The 22,827-nt window shown below is 41.8% G+C and overlaps 1 protein-coding gene across 5 annotated transcripts in view; it reads right to left on the bottom strand.

Moving 5' to 3' along the window:
• Positions 1-22,827, bottom strand: part of NGLY1 (N-glycanase 1) — a 56,094-nt gene that overhangs the window by 5,724 nt on the left and 27,543 nt on the right. For all 5 annotated transcript variants that reach the window (XM_070459816.1, XM_070459814.1, XM_020881564.2 and 2 more), the window contains exons 4-10: positions 21,756-21,921; positions 14,364-14,586; positions 11,219-11,340; positions 9,977-10,122; positions 8,104-8,214; positions 6,315-6,479; positions 1,308-1,493 (exon numbers count right to left, since the gene is read on the bottom strand). In XM_070459816.1, coding sequence (XP_070315917.1) covers positions 1,308-1,493; positions 6,315-6,479; positions 8,104-8,214; positions 9,977-10,122; positions 11,219-11,340; positions 14,364-14,586; positions 21,756-21,921 — 1,119 coding nt within the window. The remainder of the gene's footprint in view (positions 1-1,307; positions 1,494-6,314; positions 6,480-8,103; positions 8,215-9,976; positions 10,123-11,218; positions 11,341-14,363; positions 14,587-21,755; positions 21,922-22,827) is intronic.

Here is a 22,827-nt window from a genome sequence, read left to right as displayed (position 1 = left end):
TCATGTCCATGCGGGCACAGCGGGCCCTTGGCCCTCACGTGCAGGTGGACGACTGCAGGTCAGGACCAAGAGCCTGCCGCAGACCACCTCTGCTCCCCGCACAGTGGTTCCTCCGGACGCTGGGCTAGCAGCGGGAGCCAGCAGACAAGCCCTTGGTAAGAGCCACGTCTGCCCCTTCCTGCTTTCTGTTCAGAGCAATCCCGCAACTGAGGAGCATCTTCTAGAAGTCCACCCTTGCTCATCAACTAGACAATTACAGATACACACGTCTGGAAACTTTACATCTTATTTTATCTCTCATGTCCTTCTCTAACTAAAGAAGTAAATTCCTACATCTACAATCTCAATAAGCCTATAAATCATTTTTAGCTTATTACAAAAAGATGGTCCAAATGCGCACCAAGACAAGTTTAGGAGACAAACTTGTGGGGAAGAAGAGAAGGAAGCAGGGACCTTATCGGTGTGCGCCCTGTGCATGCTGAGGAACGCCTAGCCTTCAAGGATTAGCACGGTGCAGATGCTCAGCAACACCAGCGGCTGCTCATCCGTGACTCTCCCGCTGCATCCACTCGAGCGTCTCACAAGTGAACACCTTCGCACCCCTCACTTGGCAAGTTAAAGAGGCCCATAAGCTCATTAATGCCCATGAAATCTGTCAGTGACAGGGTCGGATCTAGTGAGGGCATGTGAGTAGCTCTGCACTTATTTTTGGTGAGTTTTTCTAAGGGAGGGGGTAGTTTAAAAGCAAAGCCTCTTACTTATTACAGATAACATATGACAACAATGTACAAGCTGGTACAGTGAACTACCACGTTCCCAGCATCCATTTCTTCCATTATTTTAGAGGAAACAGAGAAGAAATAAACCAATCTTGCTGCTCAACCAGCCACAATCCGTTGAGATGGAAGCATGTCCAATGGTTAGCTCTTGGGACTCTGAACTAAATGTTATGGTATCTAGTAGCTTGCTTTTTTAGCAGGCAATCAATACATATCCACAAAGGAAATGGGTAATAATATACTCCATATATTCATGCAAAAACTAGTCACATGAGCTGCTCATACACTTGATTTTTTTTCCATGAAAGAATTAAATTCAGCCTCTGATGAAAACGGGTACATTCTTGATACAAACACACAAATTTCCAATGGACTTTTCATTAAACACTGGGAGCAGGATCTTCTTTTACAAGTTTAAGGATAACTAAGTGTTGTTCTCATATCAGTTTGTACATTAAGACCAGGTGAAAAATGAAGCCAATCTCTATTTGTTTAAAGAATGACTAAGATTTTAAAGCATTACGTTACCATGTTCCAGTCTGTTTCAACTTTTCTGAATATGGATTCCATTCTCCACACACCATTCTCCCATCCAGAAATGGTTTGGTTATTACTTGAAACTCGGACATAATAATTTTTTACAATATTATAGCAAAGGTGGAGCTGTTTAGAAATCTTCTCATTTTCAGAGGGGATGAACAGGGTTTCTTTACTCTTGGAAAAAAAAGAAGAATTAGTTTTCCAACATCATAGAAGACAGGTGCACAAAGAGGTACCGCAGTGGAGAGGGGTTAAGCGACCCCTGCAACGGGGAAGTGTAGTGGCGCTGTCGGGAAATTTGGAAACTCTTACAGGTTAAACATCATCAGTGTGGTGCTGACACAGCAGTAGATATTACTGAGCAGAAAACAAGAAACATAAACTGCAGCTGTGACAGCTGTGACTTACACTTTGGGGACTGTGCGTCAACATGAATTCACTCCCACCACCGTCACCACCTTTTAACTGGACACAGCAGTCATCTCCTATAGCTGAGTCCTAGCTTTCAACTCAACCTCTCCACACAGATCAAGGTGACTGTTAAGGACGTAAATTGGGACACATCACTTACTTGCCAAACTCGCTACACTGACCTCCTGTTAGAGACCCTAAGCCCCTACAAAGGTGGCTTTGTAGGGCCACACACGGCTTGATCTCTGTGACCTCTCCTACCAGACCCCAGGCTCCTCTTCCCTGCTGCCTCCACACCCCCCACCATTTCCTCCTTCTTTAGCTCCTTACAAAGCCAGCTCCTTTCTGCCTCAGAGCCCTGACACGCGCATCTGGAAGGCTGTGCTTGCTGCTCTCCAGCTACCTAACTCCTTCTCCCGCTCCAGGCCACAGCCGAAAGTCATTTCATCAGTGTCCTTTCCTGATGCTAGAAGTGAGGACAGGATAGCTGGAAATGACTGTCTGCGTGGGTGAAATTACTACAAAATCTCATGTTTTACCTTAAAATTGCAAGCAATTTTGCATTCTCTTACAAAATAAATTGTTTCTTTTAATGTAAAATAGTCCCCTAAATCCCTGAAGTCACTGAGTGCATTTACAGTGTGAGAAAGATGCTGCATTTACCCTGCATCTGCATGGCACCGACACCATGTCCCCTCTCCCTTACACATGAGCACAGGCGCCTGCGGGTCAGGTCAGTCTTTCTCGGGGGTGGGGATGGGGAGGTGCCCTGTGCACTGCAGCCTGTGTGGCGGCCTCTCTGGTCTCACCCTCAAGAGGCCAGTGGGACCACCCATCCCAGTTCTAACACCGGAGATGTCCCCAGACACCGCCAAATGTCTCCTGGAAGGCAACATCACCCGCTGCTGAGAACCACTGCTATAGTCTGTATCAATGTCTTGCTTTAACGAATCATTTACTAATCAATTATGATAGTAGTTAATGCTTTTTGGTTAAACACTGGGTACCAGGTATTAACCAATGTGAAAACTTCAAATGTATAAGAATTAGCAAGTAAAATATAAAATATCTTAGAAACAGAAAGTATTTACAAATGTATAAGAAGATAATTCCCTAGAACCTGTAATTATTATTGCCACAAGGATAAGGTAAAAAAAAATCAGTTTATTATTTTTAGAAGGTGATTTTCTAAATATGAATTAGTATATTAGCAGGTAACAATACTTTCCCATTCTTCTCTTCTTTATCAAAGACATTTCACTATCAAAGATATTTCAGAGTACTGCCATAAACCAGAGGGAACTAAAATTTTTAAGTATCATTATCTACTATTTTACCAAAGGATAATTAATTACAAAGGGAAAAGAAAAATATGTATGTTACTGAATATATCATTTATAACATTAATATTTCATAAATGCTTTAAAATTTAAGGTTAAGACAAAACTCTTTCTGAAAACATCACTAATGTTTCCTTCTTTGTCCAGCTGATTTCAAGATATATAGTTCCCTAATTTTTAGGACTGACTTTTAAAATAAACATCTATTTCAAAAGAGAAAAATGACTTTTAAAATTCACAGCTCTAAAACGATCTCCGTAATTGAGAAATTTAAAAATTTTTCAAAAGAGAAAACAATCTGGGCATATAGCCCAATTCCTATTTTTAAAGTTTAATTAACTTATATGCCATGCAAGAGGAAGCACACTCATCCATGAAAAGGAAAAGAAATGAAGACCTAAATACCCATATTTTAAACTGAACACAGCTGTGAATGACACTGGCTCTGTTCAAACTGGCTTCATTTAGATTTCTACTTGTAATGTGCACTGCATCAGGAGGGACTGGAGTTATCTGTTGAATTCAGATCGTTATTCTATGGCTGAACCACCACTTCTAACTGCCTGCTAAATATGATGAGACAAATTTAAAAGTAAACAATGTTGACTAGGGATAATTCACCACTCTTCCTTTATTAGAGAAATGAGGTGTAATAATGGCAAATTTGGAAAAAGTAGATATAAAACTTTGTTTGGTTATTTTCCTTTCAAGCATTTTTCATGACTTATCTTCTTAGGCGTTTATAATAAATGCTTTCTAGTGAGTCAACTTTAAGCTCCCTAAGGGCAAAGAACTTTCTTAATGTCCATTAGAGAGCACAATGCCTTCAGCAAGCCTCTAACTCTAGAAATTATATTCCCATTGTTCATCACTTAATTTTGAGAGATTAACTGATAATATTTTCAGAAAGTCTGACTATGTAATAGTACTCACACCAACAACAATTTCTAGCCAAAACTAGACGTGGTCAAGAATGTAATAAGAAATGAACACTTTCACTAGCGGAATGGCCCAGATTTCTATTATGTTCCCCACTATACTTAAAAAAGTTTTCACAGCACTGAACAGGACTTCACAAAAGATGATATCTGAAAGTTTAAAGACAGACATTCAATGTCATTATCCAGCATCAAAATGCAATTTTTAAAACGGGGGAAAAAATATACATGTAAAACTGAATCACTCTGTTGTAAACCTGAAACTAACACAACACTGTAAATCAACTGAACTTGGATAAAAAATAAATTATAAAAATCAAATGTCAGGGCTTCCCTTGTGGTCCAGTGGTTAGAACCCACCTTGCAATGCAGGGGACACTGGCTCCCTCCTGGGTCCGGGAAGACCCCACACACTGCGGGACAGTATGCCCGCGTGCCCCAGCACCGGGGCCCCGCAGCGAGAGAAGCCTGTACAGCGAGGAGGCCGCTCGGCACAGCCCGAGAGAGCCCAGGCACAGCCACGAGCTCGGAGCACGGAAGCCTGCGGGCCCCAGCGCCGGGGCCCCGCAGCGAGAAGCCTGCACACCACAGCCACAGAGCAGCCCCCGCTCGGCACAGCGATGAGGAGCACAGGCAGAAACAGGTAACATTAAAGAACAGAAAGCCACCACAATTTCCAGAGAAAATTAATTTCTACGGAAAAAAATCACAGTATAATACTATATACCACTACAAATGCTAGCATGAAAAAGACTGGGAACCACAGGTAAAGACATGGAAAAATCTCACTTATTGCTGGGCAGTGTGAAGCGGTTTGGAAGCAGCCGGTCCTCACACTCTGACCCGGCTCTTCTGCCGCAGGTGTGCACCCACCTGAGCATGCACAACACTCACTGAAGACACGTCTGCATGTGTTCACAGCAGCAACACTTAAAGCTGAAGGGCGGCTGACTGACAACACTGGGTTGATTTCAGCTGTATGGCAGAGTGGTTCAGTTATACACATACAGGACTTCCCAAGTGGCTCAGTGGGTAAACAACCTGTCTACGATGCAGGAGACACAGAAGATGTCGGTTGATCCCCAGGTGGGGAACACCCCCTGGAAGAGGGCATGGCGGCCCACTGCAGCGTTCTGCCTGGGAAATCCCATGGACAGAGGAGCCTGGTGGACTCCAGTCCCTGGGTCACAGTCAGCCATGACTGAAGCCACTGAGCCCAGCACATACACAAACACAAGCGGTGCCTGTTCCCAGAGGATCTCCCCTGTAGATTATCCCGGGACACTGCGCTCTGTGCTGCGTGCTTGTTTTATAATGGGCAGTGTGCGCCTCCCAGCCTCCTAACTCACCTCCCGCCCCTCTCCCCTCTGAGCACTCAAAGGGTGGTTTTCTGTGTCTGCAAAGCATGCTTCTATTTTGTAAACAGATTCATTTGTACTATTTTTCAGATACCACATATAAGTGATATCATATAATATCTGTCTTTGACTTCCTTAGTATGACAGTCTGTACATCCATCCATTGTTGCTGCAAATGGCACTATTTCATTATTTTTTAATGGCTGAATACTATTCCATTGTATAACAACACAACTTATTTATCCATTCATCTGCTGATGGACACTTACGCTGCTTCCATATCTTGGGTATTATTGTCGACAGCAAAGTAGCACAATTTTAGACCAAAATTGAGAAACAACCTAAATACCCTATAGTGATGTGGATAAATTATAGAATATCCACACAGTGGAATATTATACAGCAATGACAATAAATGTACTATAAATATACAGCAACAACTATGAATCTCACTAAATAATAAGAGAAAGAAACTGTCCACAAAAGAGTGCATCCTGTATGATTCCATTTACATAAAGCAGAATAATAGGCAAAACTAGTCCGTGATATTAGATACCAGGATAACGGTCACACTTAAGAGGTGAAAGGTGGTGACTGGTCGTCTATTTCTCATTCTGGTTAGTGGTTATGTGTTTAACACTTTGTGAAAATCTGTTAAGCTGTGCACTTATAATTCATGTATTTTCATGTACTTCAGTAAAAGTTATAACTGCACTAGAAATGTACATAAAGTAACAATAAAAAGTCCCATTTTAATTGCTTTGCTAACTCCTGTGTGCAATTATACTATGTCAATCCACTATTGGCTCTCTTCAATGTTTACACTTTGTAACAATTACTCTGAGAAGTTCATTGAAAGGTAGTGGTCAGTGGGTTTGCTGCATGAAAAGTGCATAGGACAGGAAGTGGGAAAGTGAGGTTGTCATCGGGTTGCAATGAAGCAAATACCTCTGGACCCGCTTCACCTCGGGCGACTCTCCAGGCCAAGGACCCAGATGTCCTTCCTCCAAGTTCTCCCGGCTTAGGGTTTTTGGGAGATATAAATTCAACAAGTTCCACAATGATCCTCTGAAGAAGTTCTTTCCTTCTGTTTTCTGACAAAGATACTTGCCTCTGTAATTCAGGTTTAAAAACAAAAAAGTCACTAAAGATAAAGAGAATGCAGGGGTCCATCTGTAAGCATGACTATAATTAACACATTTGTATTTTAACAATGTCCAACTAACCAACTTTATTTTCATACATACAATTACTTGGAAAATAAAAACGACACTGTGGAAAGTTAAGATGGTTTTGTAACTTTCATGCTGAGAAACCATTTGGCAACCATATCCAGTTTTCCACACCCTTTGTGTATGTGTGCATGTGTGTGTGCTCAGTCACGTCTGACTCTTTGTGACCTCATAGACTGGAGCCCACCAGGATCCTCCGTCCAAGGCATTTCCTAGGCAAGAACACTAGAGTGAGTTGCCATTTCCTGTTCCAGGGCATCTTTCTGATCCAGGGACTGAACCCAGGGTCTCTTGCATCTCCTGCACTGGCAAGTGGGTTCTTTACCACTGCGCCACCTGGGAAGCCACTCCATGTCCTCTGTTGGCCCAGATTTTACACAGAGGCAGAAGGTTCTGTTTCTGAGTAAGACCAGCTGTCCTGCTGAGAAGATGAGGAAAGCGGGGACCACACACACACATTACACCTGCTTGAATGCAACAAAAAGCTACCATGGTCGACCAAGGGAAGAAGCAAACTGAGGCGAACTGAACTCCCTGCCAGGCACCTGCCGCCTACCAAGCGGCACAGGGAGCCACGCTCCCGGCAGGCCGGGCACGGACACAGCAGCGCTGCCAGTGCTGGGAGCCGGCCCCAGAGTCCAGGCCCTCCCCCGGCTCCAGCAGATACTGCGGGGTTTCAGCTGAGGCACTCAGAAAGGCTGCACTCTAGAGGTATGGCAGAAGTCCAAGTAGGAGGAGACTCACCTTGGCTCTCAAGCACTGTAAGGTGATCTGCCTGTTCTAACTGCCTGCCAGATGCAAACTTAGCTGTTTTTCAAATCATGAAAAATACTAATAATACACAAATATATAGTAAAAACAATTTCAGTACACAAAAGGAGTAGAAAATCAAAGCTGAAACTTCCCTCTTGGATCCCTAGTTCTCCTCAAAAATAAGCATAGTTAACAATTTCCTGTGCTTTCTTTCAGAAATTTCTCCATGTAGATACATGTAAGGATAATTGCATGTAATAATATTCAAGTGACATTTAGAAAAATAAGGTGCTATATATATATATATTATATTTTTAAACAGGAGGATTGGTAAAGACTTTTACTTATTTGGTCACCCCTGGCAGCATGTGGGATCTCAGCTGACCAGGGAACATGGGCATTGAGGCTGTGCCCTCTGCATTAGCAGAGTCTTGAACCACTGGACCTCCAGGGACATCCAAGGCAAAATATTTTTTATGTCAAGTATTACATATATTGAATTGAATTTTTTTCCCCCCACTTTGAGATGTGACAATTTAAGGCAAAAAAAAAAACCCCAAACAAACAAAACACCCACCCACAATATTTAAAATGAGTCCTCAAAATGTTTAATGAAAAAAGACATTTAACATATTTAAATATTTTTGTTTGCATACTACTTAAAGAATTGCAATGGGTTAAAAACTGGCTATTCTTGATTATATAAAAAATTTCAAATGTCCTCTCAAAAATGACAAACACCCATCACATACCTGCTTATTAAGTCCATTAATAGTTTCTCTAAGTAATTCCTCTTTAATTTCAGTTCTTCTAGAGATTACCTCTTCATGTTTACAAGAATATCGCCAAGTGACATCAACCACCTTGAATTACAAGACACAAATATTTAACAAGATTAAAACCATCAACATTAATTTGCTAAACACCTAGAATGCATGTAGTTCTTAAATAGAAATTTTTAAATGCCAATCTTTTCATTTAAATTTTTGAATCTGTAGAAAAAATCAAACATGCTTTTTACTCATATTCTAAATGGCACACATCCAAGGAAGACTGATTAGGAGATAAAAATTTCCCAACAATTAGCTATCAGAATTTATCTACAAAGCTGATCTCATAAAATTCAAAAAATAAAACTCCATTTTATTGTACTGAATATCTAAATGATAAATATATATATGAACATAATAGAACTGTTTCTTGGCAAAGGTGCAAAGATAATTCAGTAGACAAAATAATTTTTTTCAACAAATGGTGCTACAACAATTCATTATCCATATGCAAAATAATGAATTTCAATTCACACCTTGGACTATACATAAAAGTTAACCCAAAATGGATCACAGACGCAAATGTAAAACTAAAAGCATAAAACTTCCAGAAGAAAACTTAGGAGGAAATCCTTGTGGCTTGGGATAGGCAAACATCTCTTACATGTAACATCAAAAAGCAAGATCCACAAAAGGACAAATCGATGAACTGAACTTTATCGATTTCTTCTCTTCAAAAATCATTAATAGAATTAAAAAGACAAGCCAAACACAGAGAAAATCTCTGCAAAGCTCTTATTTGAAAAAGGACTTGTATTCAGAATATATGAAGAACTCTCAAAACCCAAGAATAAGAAAATGAACCACCCAATTTAAAAAAAATAATGGGTAAAGAGGAGAAATGGATGACAAACAAGTCCATAAAAAGCTGCTCAGTATTCACCCTTGAGGAAATGCAAACGAAGTCACTGCACATCTATTAAAAGGGCCACAAGAAAAAGTCAGACCATACTGCCAGCAAGAGTATGGAGAAATTGGGAATCCTCACATAGTGCTGGTGAGAATATAAAAACGGCACCATTCCTTTGGAAAATAGTTGAGCTAACTTCTTAAAAAGTTAAAGTCATGACAACCCACTCCAGTGTTCTTGCCTGGAGAATCCCATGGACAGAGGAGCCTGGCAGGCTACAGTCCATGGGGTCACAAGGAGTTGGACATGACTGAGCACCTTCACTTTCACCATGTGATTTAGTCATTCCTCTTGTAGACATTTACCAAAGAGAAAAGAAAGCTATGCTCATTCAAAGACTTGCACCTTTACATTGTCATATAAAGACAATAGCGGCTGCACTGGAAATAGTAAAAAACTGGAAAAAACCCAAATGTCCATCAACAGGCAAATAGATAAACAAAGCATGGTACATCCATACAGTGGAATACTGCTCAGCAATGAAAAGGACAAACTATTGATACATGAAAACACACAGAGGAATCTCAAGATAGTTACGATGAGTAAGATAAAAGCACCCCCCCATCAAAAAGAGTAAATATGATTCCACTTATACACAACTCTAGAAATGCAGATTCATCTATGGTCTCACAAAGCAGCTGTGGGGGACTGCAGGGAGAGGGGCCAGGATGAGGGAAGATGAAGCAACAGGGACACTGCAAGGATGGCGGGTGTGCTCACGACACCACTGCAAAGGTATCTCAGGGGCGTGGACGCAGGGCAATGCTTACTAAATTGTAACTTCAAATATATGCTGATTAGTCTATGTTAATTATACCTTCAAAAGCTGTTAAAAGAACAAAGTAATTTTACTCTTAGGACGCAATTTCCCCCCCCATGCCCTACCTCGTCCTTAGAGAACGCAATGACGTAGGAGAGCTTCTTGCCCCAGCCGACCTCGTAGAGCAGGGGCTTGTCACAGACGTCCTCACATGCGTCGCAGTGCAGCCAGCGCTGCTGAGACGGCGAGTACACCTCCGTCCAGACATGGTCTACACACGTGACGGGCGGCGAGAGGCAGCGGGGCAGGAAACAAAAGCTCAGTGGATAAAACCAGAAGGACCTTCGGTAACTGGACACACCCAAGAGGAGAACCACACAGCATCAAGCAACTCTGAACTTAATGAGTGAGCCTGACCATTCTGTGGCATACAAGACTCTAGAATGGTTGTTCTAATTTCTCCCTGGAATCTTGGGAAATGTCTTGGAAACTCTCAGTAGAGTCAGTGTTAGGTTTGGTTAGAAATAATGTGAGCTATAACTCTAAAAGGGGCAAACAAGCTAAACGACAGCATCAAAAACATGGAGCTGAGACTTCCCTGGTGGATCAGTGGTTAGGACTCTGTGCTCCCACTGCAGGGCGCATGGGTTCAATCCCTGGTCAGGGGACTAGGGTCCTGCATTCTGGGTGGTACAGCCAATAAATAAATATTAACAAATGATCAATAAAATTTCCACTAAGCAACAATACATCATCCTTTAAAAAAAAGTACACATAGCAATCGAGCAGCCCATGGTACTTGGAAATTATGGTGCCCATGAGTATTAAAATGTAAAACTTAAAAAATTAAAATAGCAAAAAACAAAAACCACGGGGCTAATACACACAGTTTGCTAATGTGAAGGAGTTAACTCCACTTTGGAACTGTAGACCAGCAGAGATCTAACAGTGGATGTCTGGTTATTCATGGTCTCTATTTGATTGTGAGGGAAAAAAAAACAAGTAACTATTGAGTGAAGCTTTCATTTTACCCTAAGAAAACAACAGAAACAAACAAGTGAAAAAAATCTATATACTGAGTTAAAATTACTAAATCTTTTATACTAATCTCTACAAAAATAAAGAATTTCTACATAACATTATCACACATGTTCCTATCCAAGAGAAACAGCATGACTAAAAAACGGCATGGTATCCTCCAAATTGTTAAAGAATATTTATGATGCAAAGTACTAGCCATAAAAGAAAAAAAAGACCCTGTGCTCCCCATAAAAAAACCTGTTATCTTACAGAAGGCAAAAGGAGCCTCAGACTGACAAGGCAGGGGAGTGTGCACCCCAGCCTCAGCGCCCCCCAACGCCCCGCACCTGTGTAATCCCAGACGTAGCGGGCTTCAAAGCCCAGGGCACGGCAGCACAGCGTGAAGCAGTTGGCCCACTCCCCGCACCGCCCACTTCTCGTCTCCAGAAGCTTCTCGGGATTAGTATACCTGGTTCAAAGTAGCAACAGCAAAAAAGTGCCGATTCATTATCAAAACCAAGAACTCTAAAGCATTCACACTGAAAGAAAGTGTTCGTTAGTCCCTCAGTCACGGCCAACTCTCTGCGACCCCATGGACTGTAGCCCACCAGGCTCCCCGGTCCATGGGATTCTCCTGGCAAGAATACTGGAGTGGGTAGCCATTTCCTCCTCCAGGGGATTTTCCATACCCAGGAACTGAACTGGAGTCTCCTGAATTGCTGGCAGATTCTTTACTGTCTGAATCACCAGGGAAGCCACCTTTGTGCTAAACAGTAATATTTCTTAACTTCATATTCTTAAAGAATGTGTGAGGCACTGTGCTAGAATCCTGGGTGAAAATGACTAAACACTGGTACATAGCCTTCAGGAGCTTACGGTCCTGAGAGAGAAAAGGACAGAACACAGATAATTTTAGTACATGGCAGGACATGACACAAGCTACACAACAGGTCAGAATCGGTGTAACAGGATAGGGTTCAGGCAGGAGAGACTGCATCTGAACTGGGCCTTGCAGGACAGGCAGAGATTCTCTGCGAAATCTGCTTTAAGCATGAGTGTTAGCTTAACAGGTGGTATAACTATGTCACTGTACTTAAACAAACTGCTCAATAAAGATTTGAAAGCTTAGCTGAACTCAATTTTATTAATACTTAAAACACTATTTTTCTTTCTAACGATCATTTGGATTACACTTTTATTCTTCCAATTCACTTGAAGGTGCTTGCTAATTTGGAAGTGGTTTTTTGAAATGTATTTGCCACATTCTTTAAAAGGTTACTCCAGGGACTTCCCTGATGGTTCAGTGGTCAGGGTGGGGTGCTTTCACTGCTGGGGCCCAAGTTTAATCTTTGGTCAGGGAACTAAGACCTTGCAAGCTGCACAGTGAAACAAAAAAAGTTACTCCAGTTCTAAAATTACCATCAAGCTAAAGAACATCAAATTTTGCATATTATGTTTCAGAAGGAATTTGGGGCTAATAAAGTTACACAGGGAAAGCGCCCAGCTGAGCAGAAATGTTGGCCATGAGCTCGGGTGGGAAGGACACAGCTTCACAAGTGCACTGGCTCAGCAGTGACGAGCTTGTCTTCAATCAAGCAGATGCTCTGGCTTGCGCTAAGTGAAATGAATTTATAATTTAGGTAATGTAGTTACTGAAACAAGTGGTCTCTTTACATGAGGAAGTAAGAGCAGCAAATCAGGGTGTCCTGTGCCTCCACGCCTCAACACCGCATGTGTTAAGGTGAAAGGCCACAGGCTCTAATGAGTAGTGTCCATCCTCCCAACCCTTCACAGAGAACAGCCAAGATGAGCGCACGATTCGACGGGAAAAGGACAACAAGGTACAAATACAATACCTTTGTATCCCCTAGCCTCTGCCCCCGCCCCATGCACTGTCAGTCCATACCCACAGCCTAGAGTTTATGAGGACAATTTACCTATAATCATACATATTTTTATCTTCAGATCTTTGCAAGTACCTGTGCACATATATGCTGAATGAAGAAACAACTGTTAATTATAGATAATTATTGGATACTGGATTCTGTTTATCTTGGACTCTGTATATCACAGGACTGATTCTCCCTTAGGATAGAACTGAGTACTGAGGCCCCTAAAATCAGGTATTTCAAAAACTTGCTTAAAAAAAAGAAAAACTTGCTATCTTTTCCTACCTGATGACACAACCAAATTTTACAAGTATTGTCAATTAAGAATATCTAATAAGAGACTTGTATATTAAAGGATGGGAAAAGTTAACAGAAAAGTTCCAATTCCTTTAGTTTAAAACTAAGAGATATGAGGGTAGGTTAGGATGGCAGGGGAGGCACCAAACTTCTTTATTAAAAATAAAATATGATGCGAAACAACAGCACTGTGTACAGACACCACAGTGCATCATGCCCCCAGGACTACTTTATTTCTGGACGTTATACTTGGTTCCCTTCATGCCCTTCCCACCAGGCAACCACCAATCTTTTTTCTCTGTATCTATTAGTTTTGCTTTGTGTGTCTATTTGCTCTGGTCTTAGAGTCCACACACAGGTGAAATCATATAGTACATGTTTTTCTCTGTGTGACTTATTTCCTTGGCATAGCACCCACAAGGTCATCATACTGTTGCAAATGGCAAGATTTTACTTTTTTCTTATGATTGAGTAGAATTGCATTGTGTATATATAACACCACATCTTCTTTAGCCATTCACCCACCCACTGCTAAAAATCTTAAAAGATCTCATAACAAAGAAAAATTTTAACTGTATAACAACCAAAAGCAATTAGATTTACTTTGATCATTTCACAATGTATACAGATATCAAATTGTTATGCTGTACACCTGAAAACAATGTAATGTTGTATGCCGAGCATGCTTCAATGAATAATATCACGACAATAAACATAAAAAAGGAAAAATAAAATTAGTTTCAAAAAATTATATAAAACATGACAGTCTTTAACTATACTTTCACCTTCCATATTACCAGCTGATGATTTAAGTGCAGCACTGTATTTACCATCACAAGGATTAGTTTTATTCTAATCTTTTAGCATTATTTTTTATGTGCTATCAGTATTATTATTAATGATATCAGAAAGTTAAAATTTATGTATTAAAAGAAGAAAAACTCACAATTTATAGCATTAAATTGCTAGGACAACACTCAAGAGTCAACAAGCTCTTCCTATAAAAAGCAAGACAGCAAATGTTCTAGACTGTGCAGGCCACACGGTCTCTGCGGCCAGTATTAACTCTGCCGCTGTAGCATGAAAGTTACACCCCGTGACAACAAAGCAGCACGACGTGCTCCAGTAAACCTTCATTCGCGAACCAGGGTGTGCGCTGGACTGAGCCTGCCGGCCGCAGCTGGCCGAGCCCTGTTCTGGAGGAATATACCTCTAACGACAAAAGTGGAGGTTAGAAGTCGGTTAATAAAATGCTCTCCACCCATCCGCGAGGGCCGCTCCGCCGTCGCCGCCGGCGGACGCTCACCGTGGGAATCGGCTGCTGAGCTGGCAGGCGTCACAGTAGTGGTCCTCTACTCTGCTGGCACCCCACTTCAGCTCATCATCGCTGGGGAGTAATGACTCGCCTCTGGACTTAGTCTGGCCACCACACTTACTGCACACAACGTCGTTCACCCAGTGAAAAAATTCTCCCTTGAACCAGTGTAAAAGCTCCAGCAAAAGAAAATCCTCTTCACTTACATTAGTACCTGAAAAGTTAGAACAGAACCGAGTTAAGACCTAAAGCAGAAAAAAACGAAAAACACCCACATACATTTTGTTCTCAAATATGAAGCTGAAATAAATGAAAACAGAAGACTATCTAAAAGGTCTTCACGAGAGGATGCAGATAGAGCTGTCAGTGAGGCAGGCACACAATGGCACAGTCCACGGCACACTCACAGCCATCGGGCTTGAGTACTGCGTCCTCTGACCGACACCATACTCAGCACGGCCAGCTCTCAGGGATCGTCACACACGTGCAAAGTAAGAAAGTAAGTCTGACTTTGGGGACACAATTTTTCCCAGAAGCCCACTCTGTTCCCCTGTTGCCTAGCAAAGTAATAAAGCTTTCCTTTCCTACTTTACCACCCCCCCAAAACAGAAGTCTGATTTTGAAAAACATTTTTAAATGACTGCATTAAACCTGTTATCAGACATAAACACAAGTAAATATGAAACAATCACAAAATTAGAGGCAGAAATCACAGAATTCTGAACGTATTAAAAATCATCCTATTAGCTTTTCTACTATTAGTGCTTTAATTGTACAATGTAATTCATCTGAGAACACTTACCACAAAACACATAAAAGCACAACCATATTTACAATATTTATAACAACCCTTGCAAGTAAACATATCAGATTATATCCACTGTATCAAATAAAAGGGTCTCTAACCACATTCAAGGCAGTGTTATCTCTGGGAAGAAGAAAAGGAGACAGGAAAAGAATCTGGGAGACATGGATGGGTCTCTCATTCCTGTCTTTAATGTTTTATTATTAAATAGTTAAAAAACACATATATGAAGGAAATATACAGCATAATATTAAGATCTAATAAAATCTGATGCTGGGCACAGGTATTGAATCTATTATACTCTATTTTTATATTTATATTTTATATATCTCAAAATTATTTTAAAAAATTAAGAAAAAACTACAGAGATTAATTAATTAAAAAGCCAAAATATATTATGTTCTTGAGTGGGAAAACAATATTCTCAAGTTGTTAATTCTCTACAAATCAACCTGTACTTTAATGAAATCCCAAGTGACACTAGAAAATAATTTTTCATAAAATTTGACAGGCTAACTGCAAGAAACTCACATGAAAGAAGAAATGTACAAAACAGTCAACTTTTAAGATAAATCTGTCTATAGTACTTCAAGGCACATTAAAAAACTCTAAATAAAATATTGTGATATTGGTAAAGAACAGACACACGAATGAAATAAAAGAAAGAGTCCTGAAAGACAGATTTCTAAGTGATGCACAGTATTTAATAAAGTTAGCCTTTAAAGCAATTCTAAGAGGAGAGACTGTTCGACAAATCGTATTGGGACAAGCAGCTGTCCAGATACCAGATCCCTCCTCCATTCCTTCTAACACATATATATAAACACCATATAGCGGGAATATTATAAAAGTAGAAGTTTATGTTTACATCTTTGGGGGAGAGAACAAAACACCAACTGTAAAAATAATTTTCTCATTAAAATTTATAACTTTTGAATTTCAAAAGGTACAGTAAATGAAATTAAAGAATACTGAGAGCAAAATGTAACGCATCTAACAAAGAAAAGTATCCAGAATATATAAAGAATGTCTATAAATCAGTAAGAATATCCATAAAATCATTAGAAAACTTAGCAAAGTCCATAAGAAAGTTCAATAATTTCATTAAGCGCAAACAAACACTCCCAGACACTTCTGTTACAAGTTGTAAGACAGTCTGTTTGCCAGGGACCCCCTGTGGAACAGAAGCATCACATGCCCGTGATACTTTTACATCCATCCCAGGGAAACATTCCTTCAGGTAGGCAGGCCTACTGTACAAGGATTTTCCCTGCAGAAGCCCTCAGAATAGAGGAAAACCCCTCTCAATGTCCGTCAGTGGAGCACTGGGACACAGCGTAAGTGACAATGCATGCACGCTGCAGAGAACTAGGGGAAGGGCAGCTGACCTCCAAGCCATGTTAGGAAAACACCATGGAGCTGAATACATAAGGGATGACCTGCTTTATGTAAACTCTGCAACATAAGCTGTTTATTCCTATATATAACTACTTATGGATGTAAATAAACAGAAAAAGATATGAAAAGAAACACACGATAACCGCTCTTAAGTGTGGAGTAAGAGGGTAGACTGATTGGAAGAAGAGCTTAGCCTTTCCTGTACAACATGTTCATTTCTAAAAATGAACTTTTGGAAAAATAGCACTGCCATTCTGCCCCTTTGAGTCCCTACAGCAAAGTGATCTTTTCAAAAACACAAGGCAGCTCATGTCATTTGAAACTCTCCAGTGATTTTCCATCTCATTCAGAATACAACCCAAAGTCTCTTATTTTTGCAGCTGGCCCATGCGGAGGCTGAAAATGGCCCCTCAAAGACATATACATTCTAACCCCTGAGCCTGTGAATGTCACCATGAAGGGGGAAAAAAAAAAAAAAAAGCAAGCCTCTGTAGATAGGAAGTTAAGGACTCTGAAGCAAGGAGATTCCCCAGGTTACTAAATATGGACCCTCAATGCATCACATGTATCCTTTCAAGAGGGAAGCGGTGGGAGACTTTAAAGAGGAGGAGGATTTGAAGATGTTGGTCTTTGAGACGGGAGTGATGCAGCCACAAGCCAAAGACTGCAGGCGGCCACCAGAGGCTGGCAGAGGCAGGCAAGAGTCTCCCTAGGGCCTCCAGGGAGCATGGCCCTGCCAACATCCTGATTTTGGCCCAGAGATGTGGATGATGGGCTTCTGGTTTCCACAACTGGGAGACAGTACACTTCTGTTGTATTAAGGACCAAGCTTGTGATAACTTGCGCCAGCAGCCACAGGAGGAAGCTAACAGATCCTCTTCGTCTCCCTGACCGCGTCTGGCCGTGCTCCTGCTGCTGCAGCCACATCTCCCGTCTGTAGCCCCTGAGCCCACCGAGCTCACGCCCACTCAGGGGGCCGTGCAGCCGGCAGGGCCTCCAGCAGAAGGGGAATCGCTGCTTCAGCGGACGCTTTCCTGACGACCCTCCCCCAAGAGCAGCCTGCGCGCTCTCTCCCCTGTCCTCCTGGCCCGTCTCCCCACCTGCCCAAGCTGAGCATGTGTCCCTGGCTTCCTCATCCTCGATAGCAGGGACTCTGTTTGCCACTGTCTCTTCAGCAGCTGAGCTTGCTACACAGTAGGTGCTCTGTGAATATTGGAATAAACGACAGAAACTGAGTGAACTGACAAGCCTCATGGTATCACTGAGAGTCATTACTGCTCAGCAAAGTCACAGTCAGGATGGGAGGAGGGACGGAACACAGCACACTTTTGCTTCCGATTCCTCCCGGGATATGGTGCGGCTTCCCAGGTAGCAGCATGCACATCACACAGAGAGGGTCAGGGCTCCCTGGTTATGTAAGACCTTAACTATGACTCAGAGAAGTCCAAGTGGAGTCCTGTCTGTGCAGGTTAAGAGCTCAGACAGGTCAGAACAGCAACCATCTGATAGAACTTTGGTAACAATGGAAATAATTCATACCTACACTATCCAATAGGGTCGCTACTAATGATGACTTCTGAGTATTTGAAATGTACTGAATGCAACTGAAGAACTCAATTTTTAATGTCATTTAATATAAATTAATGTAAGTGTAAATACTCTCCAATGCTACCTTTCTTTCTAGAACCTTCACAATCCTCCCCTTCTCCCCGCTGCCTTGTCTTTTCAACCTGGGTGATCTCACTCACTTGCATGGCTTCACCTGTCATGGTGAAGTATAGGTCAAGGTGTGACTTCCAAAACAGCTCCAGGCCTCCATTTTCACGTGGGGGCTCGGATGACGTCCAGCAGGCCCTGAACGCAGACCCCTCATCTTCAAAGCCTGCCCATACTGACTGCAGTTCAGAACGAGGCAGTCCTCTTGCACATTTTCCTTCCATATCCCTGACGCCACGTCTGACCCACTGCAAACACCCCAGCAACACACGCCCATGGCGTCCCTCTCAGTCGCAGCCCCTGCGTGCCTTCTTGCTTCTTGGGAAACTCTATCACTGCTGAGCTTGAGCTCTTCTCGCCGTGTGCTCTCTTGATTCTCTTCATCTTACAAGTGACTGCTGGACTGATTTTCCTGAAGGGCACCCTGTCTTCCCCTTGCTGATGCTTCAGTGCCTAACCCTCTGACTTAAGTCATCAAGAACATCTGACTTTCCTGAGAAGTCGTCTTATTTCTTCCTGCCTAGTGAACAGGTTATTTAACACTTCTGCTATAAGTTCAATCATACGAACACCACAGCATTAGCCTTCTAAGATGCGTTCATCCTTCAAATTTCCTTGGTCCTTATTCTCTACTTCAAAACCTCATTACAAGTCCTTTGTTTCATTTTACCTCTAACTCTTTTTTGAAAGGTTAAAAATATAAACTCAGTGTGCTCTGCTCTGCCTGAAACTGTGTCAAACAAAACATGGTCTTGGCCTGCCTCATGTGTCTCCGCCGACCTGACACAAGCAGACGGCACCGTGTGCCCTTCCCCATGATGCCTGCTGCCGAGGCCCCACACACACTGCTCCCTGCACCTGCAGGAAAAGTCCCTCATCCCTGCCTTCACGTGTCCTCTGGCATCTCAGGCTGTAAATCCAACTTAAAAAAACTTAAAAAAACAAAAGCCCAGTTTCTTCTGGTTTTCACAATACCAATGTACACTACCTGCTGCATTCCTTCTGCCCTACTCATGTTAAAGCTCTAGAGTTCCCTGACTCTAGGCCCCTCCGGCCTTCCTGTCTCACTGTGGGGATGTCCCAGGCTCCTGCACACAAGCCCCTACAACACCGAGACCGAGCCCTAAGTCTGTAGGATGCTCCTCCCCTACACCTCGCCATCCACAGGACCCCAGTACAGCAACAGGGCACGATTACATGAGGCCATCTGCAGGAGGGAGATGAGCTCAGGAGTCCTCCTCAAGGAGGCTCGGAGACCACAGAGGGGCCAGGAACACCAGAGGAGCCTGAAGGCCCCAGCACTCATACCAAGCATTAGACAGTGTGGTTAAACGTGCCCAGTTCAGAGTTGAGGAGTCACGTTAAGCCTTCCACAAAAGGCCTCTTCACTTCAGTTCCCATTACCCAACACATTATATTCAACTTTTAACAAAAAATTACAAAGCAGGCTAAAATACAAGAACAAATGCACAATGTAAGCAGAGAGATAGGAAGAAATCAAAAACTCTGTTACAGAGATAATGCCTTTCATCAGCTCATCAGCAGACTGGACACAGCCAAGGAAAGCATCACTGAGCCTGAAGACAGGTCACCAGAAACTGAAAGTCAAAGAGAAAGAGAATGAAAACAAAGGAACAAACCACCCAGAACATGCAATTATGGTGGGGGGGGGGGTGATTTTCATAATGGCCTAGCACATCAAACAAAGGTGGAAACAGCTGATAAATAAAGAGTATAACAGGACACCCTATTTTGGAGTATCAGAAGGAAAACAGACAGAAAGGAGCAGAAGAGACATTTGAAGTAACAACAGCCGAGAATCTTCCAAAATTAATGAGCCACCAAAACACAGAACTGGGACGCTCAGAAAACACCAAGTAGGATAAATACCAAAAAAACAATATCCAGGTCCGTCATACTCAAACTGAAGAAAATGAACAGGGAGAGAATCCTGCATGAAGCTGGGGTGAGGTTGGAGACGGTCCTAAGTACAGCAACAGAAATTACAGCAGACTTCTCATCATATACAAGCAGGCAACAGCAAAGAGAATCAAGTGTCACTGACAGAAAGGAAAAAACCCCACCAACCTAGAATTCTACACCCCAGTGATATTAACCTTCAATAGTGAAGGAGAAATAAAGACTTTCCCAGGTAGAGAAAAACTGAGGGGCTTTTCCTCCAGAATACCTGCCCTGAAGGAAACAGTAAAAGAGGTTGTTCTTCAGAAAGAAGAAAACTCAGGCCTGCATACTGGAAGAGTACCCAAAGAATGAATGAATGAAGCTAACATAAGACCTGTCATTTTTCTCACTCTTAGTCTACTGGGTGACTAGTGTCTAGTTCAGTGAAATGAAGGACGGTAGAGTCTCAAGGGATGGGGAGGAAGAATTGAGACATTCTGCTAAAACTTACCTGCACTATACAGGAAGCTGTATAACGCGTGTGGAGGTAAGGGAGAGATGAGTTAGAAACTCAGAATTAACATACACACACCACTAGATATAAAATAAACAGAGACCCACTGTACAGCACACAGAACTCTACTCAGTATTCTGTAATAATGTAAATAGGAAGACAATCTAAAAGAGTGGACATACTGCATTACACACAACTGAACCCCCTTGCTGGATACCTGAAAGTAACACAACATTATAAATCAACTCTACTTCAATGTAAAATAACAGTTTTTTAAACTGGAAAAACAAAAATGTTTATTGCATACTAGATCAACCACCAAAAGAATATTACACAACTCCCCCAGAAAATATAGTATTAGGAAATTGAGTTCACAGAAAAAAACAACTGTATGCAAATTCAAAGTAAAAATGCTGAAGTTGGAAAAATTTAACAATTAAAATCCTAAGACTATTAATGAAAACAACAAAGTATTGGTTGATGAATGTGGCAGGCACTGTTCTGAGCCATTCACATGCACTATTCTAGTTATTTCTGAGAATTATCATTCCTATTATCAAATGAAGAAACTGTAGCAGGGAGATGAAATTCCTTGCTCAGTGATTCAAGGTGAGAGGTGGAGCTGAATCCATACCCAGGTAGTCGGCTTGTACATGCATATGCTATATCAGTAACTGACAGTTAAAGGGAGTCAGTGGTCAAATCACATGAATTCATTCTGAATAAGCTTTTTCTCAGTTTCACATTAAAATTCACTAATAATGCCATCACATATTTCATGGACTGAAGTTCTGGTGATATTATATTAAAAAAAAAATCACATGCCAATGATTAAACTAAAAATACATTATTTGAGTTAAAAAATTTTAACAGATGTGTGCACGAGGTATATGCAACAAAAAATTATACTACTGTTGTACTTCTTAAAAATCCAAATAGAACTGGGTTACATATTTACAATGTATACAGTAAAGGGCACCATTTCAGCATTTTTGTTGATTTAGTAATGATGCATATTTAGCAATGAATGGTTCTGTAAAGCCATTACCTTTATCCAATTTTCTGGCTCTAGATAACTTTTCTTGCGATCTCCTTTTCAGTTCTTGGACTGGAATACAAGCCAGTGCTTTCTCCTGGAGAGCAAGGTTCTCATAGACCAGTACATGCTGAATGTTGGACCGAAGAACTTTTAGAATGACTGAATTGTCAGCAACCTAATATAAAGAAAACAATGAAATTAGCTTTTCTTCGTATGCTATAAAAATAATATAATAAAAAATACTGGTTCTATGAGTTCATAGATAAAGGAATGTACGGATTCACTGAAATATAGTAATTATAATGAAAACCTTTACAAAATTAGTACTAGGAGATAGTCACATCTGTATCACAGTCTAAGATAAGTCTATATTTTCATCTGAATAGATGTTACTGAGGATATATTTAAACAGGGATATGCTGAACTCTTGAGCACAGCTTGGATCAAGACAGCACTCTGAGCAGTGCTTCTGACAGCTCTTTCCACTTCAAGTCCTGATAAATGTCTTTTTTTTTTTTCTTTATACAGCATTAGCTAAGGAGGACTGATCTCAAGGGATCAGAAATTTTGAGAAATTCCTGAAAGAAGGCAGGTACAAACAGACAAAAGGAACAAACAATGGCAATACGCCGTCTAGAGAAAGTGGTATATATAATCCCGAGGCGGGATGGGCGGGAGGCTTCACAGAGCAGGAAGGGGTCTTGGACTAAGTGTTACGCAGGCCGTCAGGCTCTGCCGCAGGAACAGCTGGACACTGTGGTCACTCCTTCTCCACAAAAAGGCGTGTCTCTGAGCAGTGAGGGCGGACGTCTAGATTTACAGAAGGAAAGCGGCGTCCCAGCACAGAAGCGTGCTGGTCTGGCACAGCCCACCTGGTGGCATGTCCCGCCCTCCCCCGTAGTCGTCAGAACCAGACGCGGCGCTCGCCAACAGGCTGGCAGGAGCTCTCAGGCCCCTGAGAGCCCACGGCCACCAGTGCCGCTGAGACAGGGCACCGGCGTCCACGGCAGAAGCAGCCCTGCAAGGGCAGCAAACGCAGAAGAGACCCAGAGAGCCCGCCTTCAGAAGCGCAGGAGCACAC

This window comes from Odocoileus virginianus, chromosome 32 (assembly GCF_023699985.2).
Source record: "Odocoileus virginianus isolate 20LAN1187 ecotype Illinois chromosome 32, Ovbor_1.2, whole genome shotgun sequence".
Taxonomy (NCBI): Eukaryota; Metazoa; Chordata; class Mammalia; order Artiodactyla; family Cervidae; genus Odocoileus; species Odocoileus virginianus.
Note: the sequence above shows the minus strand (reverse complement) of the source record. Positions and strands in the feature narration are given on the sequence as shown.